General features: G+C 41.0%; 1 protein-coding gene across 1 annotated transcript in view; it reads left to right on the forward strand.

Annotated features, from left to right (window-relative positions):
* The window catches only part of LTK (leukocyte receptor tyrosine kinase), a 251,737-nt gene that overhangs the window by 95,814 nt on the left and 142,677 nt on the right, over positions 1–13,246 (forward strand). The window contains exon 3 of the mRNA XM_030215372.1: positions 8,399–8,612. Within this exon, the coding sequence (XP_030071232.1) occupies positions 8,399–8,612 (214 nt within the window). The remainder of the gene's footprint in view (positions 1–8,398; positions 8,613–13,246) is intronic.

Raw genomic sequence — 13,246 nt, forward strand, 5'->3', positions numbered from 1 at the left:
TACTCTCCACGATACAAGCACCTGCACACGCTCAGTTTTCAGTGCATGCCTGCTGCAGACTGCCAAGGTGGAAAGAAGCGTTTTCCCGCCAGCTGAGATATTTTTCTGATCGTAGTGGGGGAGGGGGGAGAACACTTGGTGCCCACCCACTTCTTGCTTAGGCCTACCCAAAATCTGTTGTCTGGCTACGCCCCTGTGCTACATCTTATCTACTTCTTCCTGCCAATAGTTGCTACTCTCAGTTATCAAATATCTAGATTTATTTGCAGCAAAAATGTTTTTATTTGTATCAGACGTGGTGTGCTTTGGCAGCCAAGCTTATAGCTGAGATGGCCATCCCCAGAACTTAAATCAACTTTTATCAGTTCAATGTCTTTAATGGCAGGAGTATCAACTATATAGATTTTCAAACAACCCAGCGCCTAGTAAAGTAAATCACACAGCCCAGTGATTCACTAATGTTGTCATTGGTCATCACAATTCTTTTCATCTTTTTTTTTTTTTTACATTTTTATATAAAATATATTTTTAAAATTTTTAATCTTTTACATATACCTTATATGAAATTTAATAGCTGTAATAGTAAAAATCTACTTAACCTATTAGCCGGTATGCTGAACCACTACAGGACCCTCATCAACATGGGCCATGTTTCGGCTGCTGCATCAAGGCTTGGGCCTATGTAAAAAGAACATGATTAAAATTAAAACTAAGCAAATCGATTCTTTTGCTGGGCCCCCACTATAAGGATCTTGCCACAGCTTATTCTTACTTGCATAGTTTGTGAGAGGGATTGTTTTCTAGGTGACTCATCATCTGCTTAGATCTCTCTTCAACAATAGCAGGCTAACCAATGGTGTGCTGGAGTGGGCTCTCATGGGCTCGCGAGAGCCGTTTGTTAAGTTTTTAAGAATTTTGGGAGCCGGTTGTTAAAGTAGGCCTCCCCATGGCTACTTTAACAACTGACTACCAAAATGTGGGCTTGGGCCCCCTCCTGAATTCTCTTTTACTTTGCTGGCAGTGATGTTGGCCCCACCAGCCAAGTAAATAGACTGCTGCTGCTCCCTGCTCCTTGTTTCTGACTCTGAGCATCAGGCTGGGACTTTTCATGCAAATGCAAGAAGGTTCCATCATGCTGCTCAGAGCCAGAAACAAGCAGTAGAGAATCGTGGCAGTCCATTTATTGGATGGTGGGGCTCGGCAAAGATATGCCTAGCGTGCCTGCACAAGGGAGGGGAGAGAGAGGCATGTATTCCCCACCCCCCCAAATTTCAGGGCCGGCTATGCCCGGAGAGAGAGCCCATTGTTAAAAATTTACCAGCACACCGCTGAGGCTAACAGTATTAACTTAATAGAGCTTATGATGCTCTAGCACCAGACACACCTATAGTTAGTTCACAACATGGCTGCCTGGCTATTAATGAACTTGAAGCTGATTGATCATATTACTCCTGTTCTGGCTGTACTTCATTGTTTATTTATCAAGTAACGGATTCAAGATATTTTGGGGGCCCTTTTACTAAGCCTCAGTGTACTCTGGGCATTGCTCGTGCTAATGTTAGACTTTCCCATGTACTAAGCCCAGAGTTACCACGGCAGTATATTAAGGACTTTTTCTATTTGCTTTTTCGCAGGTCCCGTGATCCAGTTAATGCGCGCCAATGTGAATGCATTAGCCGGATAATGCTTCCATACCTGTTCCCCCATCCATGATAAGCCCCTTCCTGAAAATTTTTTTTTTTAATGTAATAGTTCAAGTAGTGCACAAGTAGGCAAATTACTGCGAAACACTTTACAGCGTTTTGTGTTAAGCCTTTATTCCTGCATTAAGCGCACAAAGGGATCCTTTAACCAAATGGCGGTAAAAGGTGGCCCACGGTGGCGTCGACACGTGGGATTGTTGCATGCTGAGGCCACCTTTTACCACCGTGGGTAAAAGTCATTTTCTTTAAAGGGCCGGTAAATGGCTGTGTGCTAACAAAACACCTTGGTGCACGGCCATTTGCTGGGGGAGCCTTTACTGCCTCCTAGGGCTCCAGCACTAACTCAGCGGTAACCAGGCAGCATATGGCACTGCCCGATTACTGCCGGGCATGCCCCCTAGTGCCGGAAACAGCATGCTCCAGAAGCTAGAACCACCGCTGGGCTCCTGAGCGAGCCTGGCAATTGGGCTGATTTCCCATGTGCAAATCCGGCAGTAACCTTATCACCGGATAGTAAAAGGGCCCCTTAATGTGGTTTAGTAAAATGGTCTCGTTTGTTAGTTCAGGTTCTTTTCTGTAATGGATCATTATACCAGTGATCACTATAAAGACTCGATTAAGTTTACTTTCAATATTTAAAATCACAGTACTTTATTTTCCAATCAAATATATATATATATATATATATATATATATATATATATATATATATATATATATATATATATAATGTTTTTATCCCACCCATTAGTGTTCACAAAAAGTTTTTTTTTACAAATCACCAAACTCTCAGATTGCACAAAAAGCATGATTGATCACTATTCTAGTTGTTAATACCCTTTTACAAAATCCTATCTTATTGATACAAATTAAAGCTCTGATACAGAGAATGCAAAAAATTCAAATACTTAGCTTAATACTGACGTGTGCACCAATCCAAATGCTTTTCATGTGCCATCAATAATCTCTTGAGATTTGGATAATAATATTTAAACAAGGATAGAATGTTTCACACATTACTATTAGTCCATCTATTTGTACATTCTGCGATGTTCCAGATGTAAGTCTTAGTCAACGACTTCCAGCTTGTTAGCGTCTGTATCTAATAATCATTGAGGGGTCCATTTACTAAGGTGCACTGAAAAATGACTTGCGGTAGTGTAGGCCGAGTTTTGGCCGTGCGACAATTCATTTTTCGGTACGCCTGTAAAAAAAACCCCTTTTAAAATTTTTGCCAAAAATGGATGTGCGGCAAAATCAGAATTGTCATGCTTCCATTTTGGGTCTGAGACCTTACCGCCAGCCATTGACCTTGTGGTAAAGTCTCATGCGATAATGGAGCGGTAATGACCTATGTGTGCCAAATGCTACTTGACGCGCGCCAGAAAAGAAAAAAATATTTTTCAGGCGCTCATAGCGGACGCAGGGCAAAAATGAAATTACTGCAAGGCCAAATGGTAGCCATTAACTCCATTTTGGCACAGGTTGGGCACACGTAGACGCTTACGCGGCTTAGTAAAAGGGCCCTCGAGAGTGTTCTCATCTGAACTCTCCCTTGACTTTCCTAAGAAGCTTTTCAAAGTCACAGTTTTGACGTTTCAAATTCTTGTTTTAGATTCAGGAGATTCTTAAATATCAATCATCAAAACAGAAATTTTTTTTTTTTTAGAGTAGAAAGCGCTGTAGGCTGAAGCTCCAAGAAGCACTCCAGTATTGTGATTTTAAATATGGAAAGTATACGTTAGTCTTTATAATGATTTTTGATTATAGATATTTAGAGGGTCTTTTACTAAAGCTTAGCTTGGCTATCTGCAGCAGGGCCCATTTTATTCCTATGGGCCCTGCTGCAGACAACTCAAGCTAAGCTTTGGTTAAAAAAAAAAACAACCCTTAGGGCCCCTTTTACTAAGCCACTTGAGGGACCTATGCACGCCCAACGTCCACCAAATTGGAGTTACCGCCTGACTTCTGTGTGACTCTTGCGGTAATTTCATTTTTGACATGCGTCCGATATGCTCATCTAAAAAATATTTTTTATTTTCTGGCGCACGTAGCGGATGCATGCCAAGTGGTAACTGATATGCGTAGGTCATTACTGCCCAAATTCTTTACCACTAGGTCTATGGCTGGCAGTAAGGTCTCAGACCCAAAATGGACGCGCGGCAATTTTGATTTTGCCATTTTTGGCAAAAAAAGAGGCATTTTTTGTAGGTGCGCTGAAAAATAATTCTGTGCACGCCCAAAACACGCACCTACACTACCGCATACCATCTTTCAGTGCACCTTAGTAAAAGGACCCCTGAGTCTTTTTGTTATAGTATTTAGCCATTATACCAGTGGCCATTAATCCATGTTTATGAGCCTTTGTGGGATCTGTGTTTGTCACAGCAGCTCCCTCTCCAGGTTCCAGGAAATATTAAGCTACGGTCAACTTTTTGCAAGCCCTTTCAGATTGTGTTCTCAAACTATGCAATGGCCTACCAGTACATTTACGCCATGAGAGGTATTATTTTTCATTTAAGAGGAAGTTGAAAGCTCAGTTTTACTCCAAGGAATTTGGTTAGATCAGAAAATTTAATAGATATTTAGTAGGAATGGATGGGGGAGTGTGCGGGAAGGGGTTTGAAATTTTTTTAATGCGGTTTATGTGTTGAATTTTACATTTTTATTATGTGCTTTGAGCTTCCCTTGTGAAACAGGTTATCAAATATTGTAAAAGTAAACAAAAAGAAGAGAAGATTGAACTTGACATTTGTTTGTAAAGCAGCATACAAGAATTGTGATAAAGATAAAGTAAAGTATGAGCAGAAAAATTTGAAACAAAGTCCCATTTTTGTCCACACTTTTGAAATGGTTGTACTTTTTATGGCAGATGTGCAAGGATATCTTTTGATGAATTAAGGGATCAGTATTTTATCCTTTCTGGTACTTCATATCTCTCTGGTCAGTATTCAGCTGGTGACAATCAGCATTTTTTTTTTATTCGCTGACCGTCAATCGGCTAAATTAGACCCAAAAATTCAACCTGCACTCTAGCATTGAATATCTGGGCATGACCAGCCAAGAGTTTGCTGCCAGAGCTTATGCAGGTCCCAGCCAAGATTCAGAACCGGGTGAATCCACGATATGCTTTGCAGTGTGCTTGTAAATCTATGGTGTTTGCTTTTATTTATTGATTTTTTTTGTAAACTGCATATATGTAGCATCACACTATGTCCTCACTGTAAAAAGGGAGGTGAAGGTTTGTTCTTATCTTCTAGGCCCTTGGGATTTGTACACTTGGTTGCTCATTTTCAAAGCACATACATTTACAAAGTTACATAGAGGGGCATTTTCGATATGATGTCTAAGCCCGATTTGAATGCTTTGCTCCAAACGGCCAGAATTCGAATAGCAAATATAGCCATTGAAAGAATGAAACAACGTGCTCTGACTTGGAGCCATGCAGTACCACAAACCTCGGTGTTGTTTCACTGTTATTTTGCCATTGTAAGGTACCTAATTGGTGCTTTTTTCATATCTGAACACTGTTTTTCTCCAGCTGTTCACATTATCAGACCCCCGACACAGGCAATCTTTCTGTCAAAACACGGCTGTGTCTGGTCATCAGCATTATACTACGTCTGCTGGTAGCAATAAAGAACACTGGTTCCACAAAATGTCTCCATTTCCTCTCTGTGGGGTCCTTTTACAAAGGCGTGCTGAAAAATGACTTGCGGTAGTGTAGGCGCGGGTTTTGGGCGCACGCCGATCCATTTTTTTAGCGTGCCTGTAAAAAAGGGCCTTTTTTGACAAAAATGGATGTGCGGCAAAATCAGAATTGCCACAGGTCCATTTTGGATCTCAGACCTTACCGCCAGCCATTGACCTAGCGGTAAAGAATCCGGGCGGTAATTACTCACGCGCATCAAATGCCACTTGGTGTGCGTCCATTACACCCACCCCCCCCCCCCCCGAAAATAAAAAATATTTTTCAGACGCACACCAAAAATGAAATTACTGCAACGGCCAAGCGGTAGTCGGGCAGTAACTCCATTTTGGCGAACTTTGGGCTCGTGTAGACGCTTACGGGGCTTAGTAAAAGCCCCTGTGTCTGGTGCTCTTGATATCCCTGTTATAACATCTCCATGGGCCTGGACTTCCATCTGCCCCACAAGATCTGCTCCTCCGCCTTCTGCTACATTTATAATGCTAGCAAGAGTTGCTGCAGGCATAAAGGAGCAGTGACAGAAAACCAGAGAATACTCTCAGGCAGCAGGGGCCACTTGTTTCCACCAACGATGGAAGTCTCTTCTCCATCACTACTGGCTCATCAACCCATCCTTCAGTTGCTGCAGCAACAAGCGGTCTGACAAAAGACTCCACTGGCTCAGTCACAGTTCCTGAAGGATCAGTAGGGAAGACCTTAGCTTTGACCTTGCTTATTGTGGGGTGAGTCCCAAGAGGAAAATGAATTGGAAGGTAAAGCAACGGGCTAGCTAGTCACTACAGTATTGAATGCTTGCTGCAAGGAGGGTGAGCAACATCTGGAACCCTCCGCTGCGTAAGAGAATCCTCATTAAATAACTGTTCTGAAGTATTAATTCATTTCTGTTTCTAAATAGTAAATCCATAATAAATAATGTTAATTTCTAGACCATAGCCCATCCAATACTTCCCTCATATTTTCGTTGACGGCTTTATAGGGGCGATAATATCACCTCATAAGTACATAAGTACATAAGTACATAAGTAGTGCCATACTGGGAAAGACCAAAGGTCCATCTAGCCCTCCTTGCACATCTAGAAAATATAACAGGTCTCTCATCCTAGTGGGAAAAACTAGACTTTGCCCCAGTGTAAAGACCACTCCTTGTCATTAACTTTTGATGACTGTGAGCTGTGAAGCCCAAAAGGTCAACTTTAAATTTGGGATATCCAATCCTCTTTGTTTCCAGGGTCTCTGCAAGAATTACATTTAATGAGCCATGTATTGGAACCGTGTTTGAAAACACTATCCCTGCAAAAACGTGTAATATTTCAGATGAGGGGTACAGAACTTTAACATGTAGAATGGTCATTTATGGTTTGAGCACATCTCCTCATCAGCTGTAGTAGAACACCCGTGTTGCATTTTAAATGTAAATGACATGCTCTGCTTACTGGGTATCTCCTCTGCCTGTGTATGCTTTTGCTTTTTTTTTCTAATGGGGCACATATTATGGAGGAGATTCTATATACGGTGCCTAAAAACTTGGCACTGAAATCAGTGCCGACTAAGCGTAGTCTATAATCAGCACCTAGATTTATACGCCTATTATAGAATATACTTAGTTGATATTTCAGAACCGATATCTGTGCGCATCCATTTATACCAATGAAAACCTGGTGTAAATCTCAATGTGTAGATTTAGGCGCACTGGGCCATATTGTATAACTAGGCGCCTACATTTTGGAATGCTCATGAAATGCCCATAACCACGCCCCTTTTTGCCTTTGCGCATTAGAAGTTCGGCACACATCGTTACAGAATATGCTTAGCGAGTTGTGTACCTAAATTCTAATTAGTGTCAATTAGTGCTCATTATTGCTTGTTAAGCCAATTAAATTATGCATGGTGTGTTAGAATCCGTACCAATTTTGGCGCCTAAATCTAAGCGCACTGTATAGAATCCGGGAATATATGCTGTTTTAATAGGGCCACGTTAGTGAATTAAAGGGTGGCCGAAGAATTCACTGCATGCCGATTGCTTTGCAACAGTTAAAAACTGGAATTTCATTTCAATACATGTGTTAGTGTTTGTGCTTTGCCTTTAATTCATTGTTTTAGGGGCCTTTTTTCTAAGCTGTGGCAAAAATTGGGCTTAGCACCTCCTAATGTGGGACTGTCCTGTGAGGTAAGTCCAAATTTACCACAACAGTAAAATATTGCATTTTCTATTTTTAATTGTACAGGTCATAAGAACTTAAGAGTAGCCATTTTGGGTCAGACCAATGGTTCATCTAGCCCAGTATCCTATTTTCCAAACAGTGGCTAAGCCAGGTCACAAGTACCTGGCAGAAATCCAAATCGTGGTAACACTTCATACTACAAATCCCAGGGCAAGCAGTTGCTTCCCATGTCTGTCTCAATAGCAGACTATGGACTTTTCCTCCAGGAATTTGCCCAAACCTTTTTAAACCCAGATATGCTGAATAATATTGAGCCCAAAAAGTACTAAACTGGTCAAATGTAATGATATCACTGTGTTTGTTAACCCTTGCTTCCATGGTTTTCAAATGAAAATGAGTAGGAAATGCAATATCAAACATCAAAATCTTCCCCTCTTTGCTGTTTGTTATGACTTACAGAAGTGGAGAGGTCCATAGGAAAGTCTGATCCATGCAGCTCATATATTCTTCCCTACTAATTTTTCAATTACTGCACAGAACTTGCAAAAAAAAAAATACGGGAGCACTTATTTCCTACTTAGGAGGTGCTCCCACATTATGTCAGTGTTATCCAGTTAACACACGCTAATGTGAATGTACTAGTTGGATAACGCCTCGATGACCATTCCCACCATGGCACGAACTCTCCAAAAAAAATTAATACAAAAAATAAATAATTTGTGATTACTGCTGCACATAGGGAAATTACTGCAGGACGCTTTCTCAGTTAATGTTATCTCCACTTTTTTTTTTTTTGCTCTTTCCCCCACTTCATTGTCTCGCAGGTGGAATCCTTCTCTTCAACTTCAGCCATTTCTCTGAGAGATGCGAGTTCCACTTCCAGAGTCACGTGCTGCCCAGGAGCTCTGCATCCTGTCTGCTGGAGCTGCTCTTCTATTCCTGGCAAGAGATTATCCCAGAGAGATTCACAGTACAGATTCAGCACCTTGACACCAACCTAAGCACACACATCCCTCTAAGACAAGAAGGGGAGGAATGGTGAGCATTTTTTCACTCAGTCCTTGTGGAAAGTAGGATTAGAGAGTTGCACGGGGACAGAAATTTCATATTCCCGTCCATCCCCACTGGAATCTAACCCATGAAAAGATGTGTTTTCAGGTTTTTTTCTGAATTTTAGGTAGTTTTCTGTGAGTTTCAGGTCTTTGGGTAGTGAGTTCCAAAGTTGTGTGCCTATAAAAGAGTATTTAGTATCTTTTGATCTTTCCTCTGCCTTTGATCTTATTGCTCACCCTCTACTCCTGACTCATTTTTATGAAATTGGGGTATCAGGCACAATTCTTGACTGGTTCTCCTCTTTTCTTTCAAACCAGTCTTTCTCAGTCAAAACCTCTTCCTCTACTGTTACCACCCCTCTAGGCTGGACTGTAGTGATGTGCTCCCAGATACCTGATGTTTGTAGTCGTGGCGAATATCCAGGGAACACACACTCACAGCCGAGGGAGTGGAACAAATAAACTAACCTTGTCCTTTACTCTCAAAGAATAAAGGAGGAAAAGAATCTAAATTTAGGATTTGTTCCTGAAATGGAAGGACCAAACTTTCAGATTTGCAAATTATCTCTTTCTTTATTGAATACAAATGCAAGCAAATTTTCATTCAAATAAACTCAAATTCACAATTAGTGTGAAGCTTAATAGAACTGCAATAACATATTCAACATTCAAATGTAGAACTACATGTATACCCTTAACTTTGTCTGTTTCACCTAAAAAGGTGGAAAAGATCCTTTTCAGATAAGTATTTAAATTGTCTTTTATCAAAATCAGATATTTGTGGTTATTCTCTTTCCTGATGTAGAAATTGGTCTCTTTGTGTGCACTATTGTTGTTTTTGCAGGGATCTCATGGGTTTTTAATATCTGATGGTCTGTTTTCCCTTAAAATGTTGTGAAAAAATAATATATTTCTTTCAACACCCTTGGCAATGTCACTTAGCTGTGGTTGAATTTATTTAGGTGATGTCTTTCTTGCGTTGGAGCTCATCTGGAACCCTTCAGAGGATGACTCCCCCAGATTTCTTCTCCCTAAACCTCACTTATAAAGAAAATAAATGGAGGCAAGACCCTTGAACTCCCTCTGTTCTTGTTCAGGCTCTGGTGACTATTAACCAATTCTCAATACTGTGGCCAAACTCTCTAATTGAAATAAAATAAGTTAAAGGTTTTCTCACTACAAAACCTATTTCTCACTGTTGATTCCCTAGTCTAAAATGATCCAGCAGGCTTCAACATTCCATCTCACAGACTTCACATAAAAGCATAGCTTTTCCCTTCACAAATCAGATCAATCTGGAGAATACAGCACACTCAGACAACAGCAGTGCTGGATTTTCTTTATTCTGAAGTCAGATTCCAAACCTTGCTTGCACTGAACTCGGAACTCTCACAAACAACACACCTTCCTCCCAGACACAGCTTAATGGCTTCTTTCTTCAAATCACAGATTCACCTCTCAGTCCTTCCCCTGTGTCAGAGTTAAAATCCTTACACACTTTTTCCTGACACCCTTATAGTTTCTTTCACTTAGTATAACTACCAGCAGAAATCACAGTCTCTCAGAACCTGAGTCTCAACTGTTTTCCCCTATTCTAAAAAGAGTAGGCAGCCATGTGTCCACTTAATACCTGAGCCTACAGACTCTCATTCCACCTTCCATGACCTTAAATTCCCTTAGAACTTAATCATTCCATTCACTGCATGCTGGGACATACATACCTCTGTTTCACTCCAAACCAAACTAAATTTGGTTTAAAACTTCTCACAGCTTTCTATTAGTACAGCTCTCTCCCACCCAAAATACATCAGTTTTTCCCCACATGTATTCAGCAACACAATCATGAAAAAGGCAGTCTGTTTATTGAAGTACTCACTTTTAAGCTCAAATCATCTCATTCTCAGCACCAAAGCTCACCTTCACTCACTTTCAATATTAAAGTACCCTTTTTCAATATCACATTTCACTTTAAACTCACAAAATCCATACTTTTATTCTTACTTTTACACAGACACACACTATACGTTTTTTCTTTCTCAATCCATGTTCACAGCCCTGGTCTCTCTGCAGGGTTGCCATATAAAAAAAAAAATTCCCACCCAAAACAGCCCAAAACCCGCACAAAAACCGCACACACCCCACCCCCCCCCCGACGTCATCACCCCTGCCGTCATCAACCCCGCCCCTTCTGTCATCACCCCGCCCCTTCTGTCATCAGCCCCACCCCTTCCGTCATCACCCCGCCCCCGCCATCATCAGCCCCGCCCCCGTCATTGCCCCGCCCAATACGTCAGCAAACCCCGCCCAAAATGTCATAAACCCCGCCTCTATCACCATTAGCCCCACCCCTGCTGGCCGAAAACCCGCCCCAAAACCCGCCCAAAAAAACCAAAACCAGCCCAAAAAACCGCAACCCGTCGAGGGCAAAAGTTTCCCGCTGCGGGTTGCGGAAAACCGCCTAATTGGGCGGGAAAACCGCCCATCTGGCAACTCTGTCTCTCTGCTCACTCCAGTCTCCCTGGCAACTCACCCCCCCCCTAAAGGATCTGACATCACTCAACCAATCAGCTTGTCAGAGAAAGAGTTTTTTTTTCTGATCTGTTTAGACTCTCCCTCCTCCATAGAAGTAAATGCAAAACTTCCTATACAGAGAATTTCAAAGTCAATTTTCAACCTGAAACAGCAAGGAACATTTTATAGCACAATCCACACTTAATCATGGTTTATTCATTGAAAAATAAAACCCTATTTAAGAAACATCTCACACCTTCTTCACCTAACTCCATTAACAATTCCCAAACTAAACTTTAAACCTTTTCCAGCCAGCACCATCCACCAAAACCCTGGAACAGCCCCCCCCCCCCCCAGAGCCCCAGGAAAAAAACATTTAATATATGTTACCATATATTACACTACCACATCTTCTCATCCACTCACATGTGGTATTCCACAAAGGTCTCTTCTCTCACCTCTGCTTTTTAATATTTTCCTCAGTTCCCTGCTCACACTTATTCAGGATCATGAAATTTCCTCATATACATATGCTAATGACATTTTATTGGTCTATCCAGTTTCTCACTCTTCTCCTGATTTATCTAAGCTCCAGGCATGCCTCAAAGCAATGATGTGGTTATTTAATCACAAGCTGGTGCTCAATCCAGAAAAGACTGTGGCCTGCTGGCTCACTGGCCAATCAATTAACCCTATTGCCACCCCTATTTTATTTGATTCCCCAGTGCAAATAGTCAACTCCTTTAGTTATCTCAGTGTCATCTTAGACACTTCTCTTTATTTCCACGAACACATTTCAAAAGTGTTACAGCAAGACTTTCTGGCTCTTCATAGGTTACGCCCTTTAAAGAAACTATTAAATCCTGACGCACTACACACATTTTAGTTCATGCTTTACTTTACTTACTACTTATATTCCGCATCCACCCATAAGAGTCCAGTATGGATTACAGTAAGAAGTAGCAGGCATATCTGTAAATTCATAACTGATCAAGTAAATTACAGATTAAGAAGATAAAAATTCTAGTATAAAAACTTCTTAATGGTTTTCAAAGCTTTGGAATAATTTAGTAGGAAACTATCTCTAAGGTCTCTATTTCTAGTAGTCATCTGGACCATAAAGAATTCCTTTGTCATATCTCATATTTATTACTGTAATGTAGTTTACGCAGGTCTTTCTCAATTAGAAATAAAACGTCTTCAAACGTTTTAGATATTGCCTTCATAATACAGCTGCTAGGTTCCTCTGTAAGGCCTCTCATTTCGATCATTACTGTCCCCTGTTGAAATCTCTTCACTGGCTCCCTGTTCGCCATGTTCTATGCTTAGTTTTTAAGGCACTTCACCTGGGAATTCTGTCCTATCTCTCAAACTTGATCCTTTCATATACCCCCATTAGACAACTTCACTCCTTGGATGCCCATTGTTTTGTAATCCCTTCAACCAAAATTGCTCATTATGAATCCACCAGGCACTCAGCAGTCTTTTTTCAGTCTTTGGAACTCTGTATCTCACTCGGTCTCCAGTTTACTTATTTTCCAGTCCTTCAAGAAAGCTTTGAAAGCTTTTTTCTTTGGACGAGTGTTCTCCCCAACCTAATATTGATGTTGTTGGGGTCAGTGACCTGTGAGACATTGGCAGCTTGTCCTTTCTCTGTTTTTTTTCTCTCCCTCTAGTATTGTTTTGATATGAATGGTTCTTCTGTCTTTGTCTTCTTTCCTGTCACACAATGATGTTCCTTTCTGTTGAATGTACACTGCTTTGACCTTTTGGAAAGGCAGTATAGAAAGTTCTTAATAAACTATAAAGGTAATATTCAGTGCAGCATGTCTGGTCAGCATCTGCCACATGGCCGGTTACATTTAGGACTGGTTTTTCGCCGGATATCCCTTTTCTGGTTTTGAATATCCAGTCAAATTCCTAGCAGCTAAATCTGGCAATAGGTATTTGAAGCTGCTATAATTCATATTTGAATATTCTGTCACTCTGCTTTTTTCTCAGTAAAGTTTCATAGTGCTATTCATTTGGTGGGCTATGATAGGCATCAGGGAGATGGGGGTTGGGTACATGAGGACTGCTGTAACTGTGGCTCACTGGATTGTTACTGTT

The sequence above is a fragment of the Microcaecilia unicolor genome, chromosome 9 (assembly GCF_901765095.1).
Source record: "Microcaecilia unicolor chromosome 9, aMicUni1.1, whole genome shotgun sequence".
Taxonomy (NCBI): Eukaryota; Metazoa; Chordata; class Amphibia; order Gymnophiona; family Siphonopidae; genus Microcaecilia; species Microcaecilia unicolor.